Raw genomic sequence first — 4,398 nt, 5'->3', positions numbered from 1 at the left:
GACCCACCACAAAAACCACCACTGGTGACAGCCACGCGCGCAGGCGCGCGGCGCGCCTGACAGTCTGATTTTTTTTTTTTTTTAAATTTAATTTTCCTTTTTTTTTTCTCCCCTCCCATCTTCTCTTTCCTAATCACTCTTACATTATCCCCTATTCTCCCCAACAAATGTGGATGCTCTAAGCACTTGTACCAAAAGAGAATTGTGTCAATTCCATAATAATTGATTAATGCGGTGTTGCTTTCTCTAATGCGACTAACTGATAAGATGAAAGATTAGGTAATGACTCCATACCCATACCCGGCCTATAAATACATGTTTACTTGTTTTCTTTTCTTGCCCCAAACTTAACTTGTTTTCTCTTTTCTTCTTCTTCTTCTTCTCCTGAAGCTATACTCCTTTGGATCCTTTCAAACTTAGATCGCTTCAACCTTCGACGTCAGAGCAAGCCAGCTGATCCAGGTTTCTTCACTCTTCTTCAATCTTTATTATGTTTTCAATTTTCATGATATATATGTTTTCCTGCTCTTATATATATTAATATATATATTGGAATGTTTTATCTGGTATTGATTTTTCATGGATGGGAGTAGTATATAAGTAGTGATGCATTCTTGATCCTTACTTGCTCATCACTGATATATATGGATCCAGCTGCTTTAATCTTTTTTTCTTTTTCTTAATTGTTTTCCAGTTTGGGTAAAGTTCAAAATTTTATAATTTGAAACAACGTTAAAATTAAATAATGACCACAGATTTCTTTCCCACAGATTAGAGACTGGAAATGAAGAACTTTGGAGAAATACTGCTAATACTTGTCACTTCTCTTGCTCTGCTAAATGGCTGTACGTATATATTTCTCTCATTTTATCTCTATTTTATTTTGCAACGGGAATTGAATGATTTATTTCATTTGTATATTTTTACCATGTTTTACATTATTTATTTATTTCTTTTTTTAATCTCTACCTTTTTATAATAATTTAGGGAGCGCTGAAACTTCTCATGCAATTTCTGATACCAGTGGTATGCTATTATTATTCTAGTTGTTGTTGTTGTTGTCATTGTGGTCGTTGTTGTTGCTGTTGTTGTGCTGACGAAGATGTTTTATTTTCAGGTAATGAAACTTTAGTGAATCCTACATTTGTTAAGGATAAAAGTGCAGGTAATTCTTATTTAAAGAACATTATAATATTACAAAATAAATATTCATAGAAGTACAAGATAATAATGTCATTTATTTATTTATACTTATTTATTTTTGTAGTTTGCTTAGCTGGAAATCCGGCAGCATACTACTACTCGAAAGGGTTCGGTGAGGGCGCTAATAATTGGATTGTGTATCTTCGTGTAAGTCTTTAAGAATTTTTATTAATTTTATTATTAGCATGCACTGCCACAATATTTAAAGTAGTGGGTTAATTCTAAAATTAAAACTTTGAAGTATAGTATACAATATTTGGTTTGTATTTAATTATGCATTAGCCCTAGTACGTATTCAATAAATAACAAAATGTTTAATAATCCGTTTCTGAAACCATGATTGTAGGAGGGAGGATGGTGTATGAGTTTCACTGACTGCCAGGATTACATTGTACGAAAAGGTGGTAGCACCAAACCCAAACCTGTAGCTTTTGGAAATCTTTTAAGCAACCAAAAAGAAAAAAATCCAGGTAAAGAGCAAATTATATGGTTAAAATTGTTTAACTTCATTTTAACTACTCTTTGTTTTGTGTTTCTAATTATTAAGAAACTTCTATTTTATGAAACTTGTAGACTTCTTTAACTGGAACAGAGTTGATCTTAGATATTGCGATGGATCATCGTTTACTGGAAATTCTGAAATATTTAAAAATGTATGACCTCAACTTTACTCATTTTAAATTAGAATTATCCGTCTATGTATTATGATTACTTTGGCTTACTTTGCCATTTTTCAGCGTACAAAACTTTATTTTAGAGGAGCAAAAATTTTCAACGCTATAATTCAGGAGCTATTAGACAATGGAATGGGAAGTGCACAAAATGTAAGCATTTTTTATTTTACAAAACGAACAAATGTTTAATTTGCTTAATTGTTTGCAAAATCATTATCTTTACATATATTATTTGTTAAACTAATTGTGTGCGTGAATTTGTATTATCTCATTTTGTTTTTGTGAGTGGTCATCGTCATAGTTTATAAATTAAATGATAAAGTTGTACCTAATTTTGAAAACCTAAATTATCTATAGGCTCTTTTAGCCGGTAGTTCAGCTGGTGGAGTGGCAACCGCGATTTATTGTGACAGATTTCGACGCCATTTTTCTAACACTTCTCGAGTAAAGTGTCTTTCAGATGGTGGATATTTTTTCCTATCGTAAACTAGTTATACCCTATCTATCAAATTTAATTGAATGATAAGCTTTTAGTATGATTAATTATAAGTACTGAATTTTACATGTACAATTTTTAACAGGAAAAAGCACCATCAAGAAAACACATTTCTGTCCATGTTTGATGGTTTGATCAAATTACATGTATTATTCCTCTTAAATATTATACTTTGTTAAAATGATCTCATATTTTCTCCATTACTTTCAATTTATGCTTTTACTGTCCTGCATATGCAAATGTTTTTGGTTAACTAGGGATCGAAAAATGCATTGCCTACGTCTTGCACTTCGAGATTAAGTCCAGAAATGGTAAGATTTAACAGCTTGGATGCAATGTCTTAACAGCTTCAATTCATTTCATTTTTAATTACTTCAAAGAAAAATAGTTTAATAATCAATATTGAATTTTTGTTGTAGTGTTTCTTCCCGCAAAATTTGCAAGCTGACATTCGGACACCCATCTTTATTTTAATGTCCGCGTTTGATAGTATTCAGGTTTGATTTTTTATTTTTTTATTTTTTTCATTTCAACAATAACCTTTATAATTAAGAATCATGGTTGCATGCAGTAGCCCTAGGCGGCTAACTAAAATAAAAAAAAACAATGTATATGTGTGGGTTATGTCATTTATATTATAATATAAAATTAAAAAAATAAATTAGCAGGCCTACTTGGTCGAGTTAATTAGGTGCATATGTGGCCGCTTAGATCAATTTTTGCAACAGTGTTAAGAATTTAAAATTGCACCTTTATCAATATTATTTCAAGCAAAAAAAAAAAAAGTTATTTCAAGCAAACACACCAATCTAACTCCTTTATTTACACTTTGTTTTTGTTCCTAATTACCATGGGCCAATTTCTTTCATTATGCTCTTATATATGTATTACAGATCCGGTATACAATGGCATCAAAAGAATTTGATGTATGTGCTCTAGGGAGGAACTGTTCTTCGAATCAAATTAAAATCATGCAAGGTTTGAATCAATAAATGTTTATTATATTCTCGGTATATATATAAACATTTTAATTACTTAATTGAAGATGTTCATATAATTAAAAGTTATTGCTCAATTTTGACTTGTTATATTTCAGATCTTAGGGCTGAGCTCTTGTCTGTTTTGCCTGACCACCACAATTCAAAAAAAGGGATCTTGATTACCTCTCAGTATGCTCATACTCAAGCTTTAAGCCCTTCTTGGAATTCTCAAGCAGCCGGAACTGGAGAGGTAACGAGTTATGTATATATGGTATAAATTAGTTTTTAAGTATGCAATTATTAAATTTAAACAATATATCCTTCTTTTTTGAAAATTTCATCATTCTAATTGATATGCACCCTTCTTTTTTGTTTTTGTTGTTTTTCTTTTAACAGACTATTGAAAAGTTGTTCAGAGAATGGTATTTTGATATCAAGGCTGTTCAAGTTATTGATAAGAATCAGTGCCCATATTATCATTGCTCATCAAAATAGGTTTGAGGAAAAAAACAAGCTATGGGTTTGTAAATATTTGTTGAAGAGTACTTGAAAGCTTTAAACAATGGGTTTGTAAATATTTAATTTGTTGAAGAGTAATTGAAAACTTTAATTTAGACGGTTGTTTATCTGATTCACGATTTGTTTGCTTATCTATCAATTAAATTTAAAATTCCTAAAAGTCTATTTTCATATAAACATAGTGGGAATGAAACAATTTTACCGAGAAAAATAATGATTGATTGAATCAAGAAGGTTTTATCCATATAATCAACAAAATTAATTTAGACATGTAACAATAATGTAAAAATAATCAACTTTTAGTTTAACTTTGATTATTATTCTTCTCCCAACTTTTAATTTATTGTTATTATTTTGATAATTTTGTGGTGTACTGTGTATGTATACATTTAAGTTGTTATTAATCTATTAAAGAAATTCTCAAAAAAAAAAAAAATTAATTTATTAAAGAAAACACACACACACACACATGCATCTTAATTAACAATAACGTATTCAATTTAATTTATTATTTTTCATATTATTT

General features: G+C 29.7%; 1 protein-coding gene across 1 annotated transcript; it reads left to right on the top strand.

Moving 5' to 3' along the window:
- The first annotated feature begins 399 nt into the window (after positions 1 to 399).
- On the top strand, positions 400 to 3,961 carry LOC109178728 (pectin acetylesterase 8-like). Its single transcript, XM_019328268.1, has 15 exons — positions 400 to 462; positions 771 to 845; positions 988 to 1,026; positions 1,118 to 1,165; positions 1,268 to 1,350; positions 1,550 to 1,673; positions 1,777 to 1,856; positions 1,941 to 2,027; positions 2,235 to 2,359; positions 2,459 to 2,519; positions 2,631 to 2,684; positions 2,793 to 2,870; positions 3,267 to 3,351; positions 3,470 to 3,603; positions 3,750 to 3,961. Exons 2-15 carry the CDS (start codon positions 785 to 787, stop codon positions 3,846 to 3,848), a joined length of 1,158 nt encoding a protein of 385 aa, XP_019183813.1. The 5' UTR covers positions 400 to 462; positions 771 to 784; the 3' UTR covers positions 3,849 to 3,961.
- Positions 3,962 to 4,398: the final 437 nt, after the last annotated feature.

This window comes from Ipomoea nil, unplaced genomic scaffold (genome assembly GCF_001879475.1).
Source record: "Ipomoea nil cultivar Tokyo-kokei standard unplaced genomic scaffold, Asagao_1.1 scaffold0869, whole genome shotgun sequence".
NCBI classification, from domain to species: domain Eukaryota; kingdom Viridiplantae; phylum Streptophyta; class Magnoliopsida; order Solanales; family Convolvulaceae; genus Ipomoea; species Ipomoea nil.
This window is presented reverse-complemented; position numbering and strand designations above follow the sequence as displayed.

Bases quoted from the DNA above. Each gene is read 5' to 3' on its own strand.
- LOC109178728 (XM_019328268.1), top strand. From the start codon at position 785: ATGAAGAACTTTGGAGAAATACTGCTAATACTTGTCACTTCTCTTGCT. The intron at 1,674-1,776 runs GTAAAGAGCAAA...TGAAACTTGTAG, and splicing joins CCAAAAAGAAAAAAATCCAG to ACTTCTTTAACTGGAACAGA. The intron at 1,857-1,940 runs GTATGACCTCAA...GCCATTTTTCAG, and splicing joins ATTCTGAAATATTTAAAAAT to CGTACAAAACTTTATTTTAG.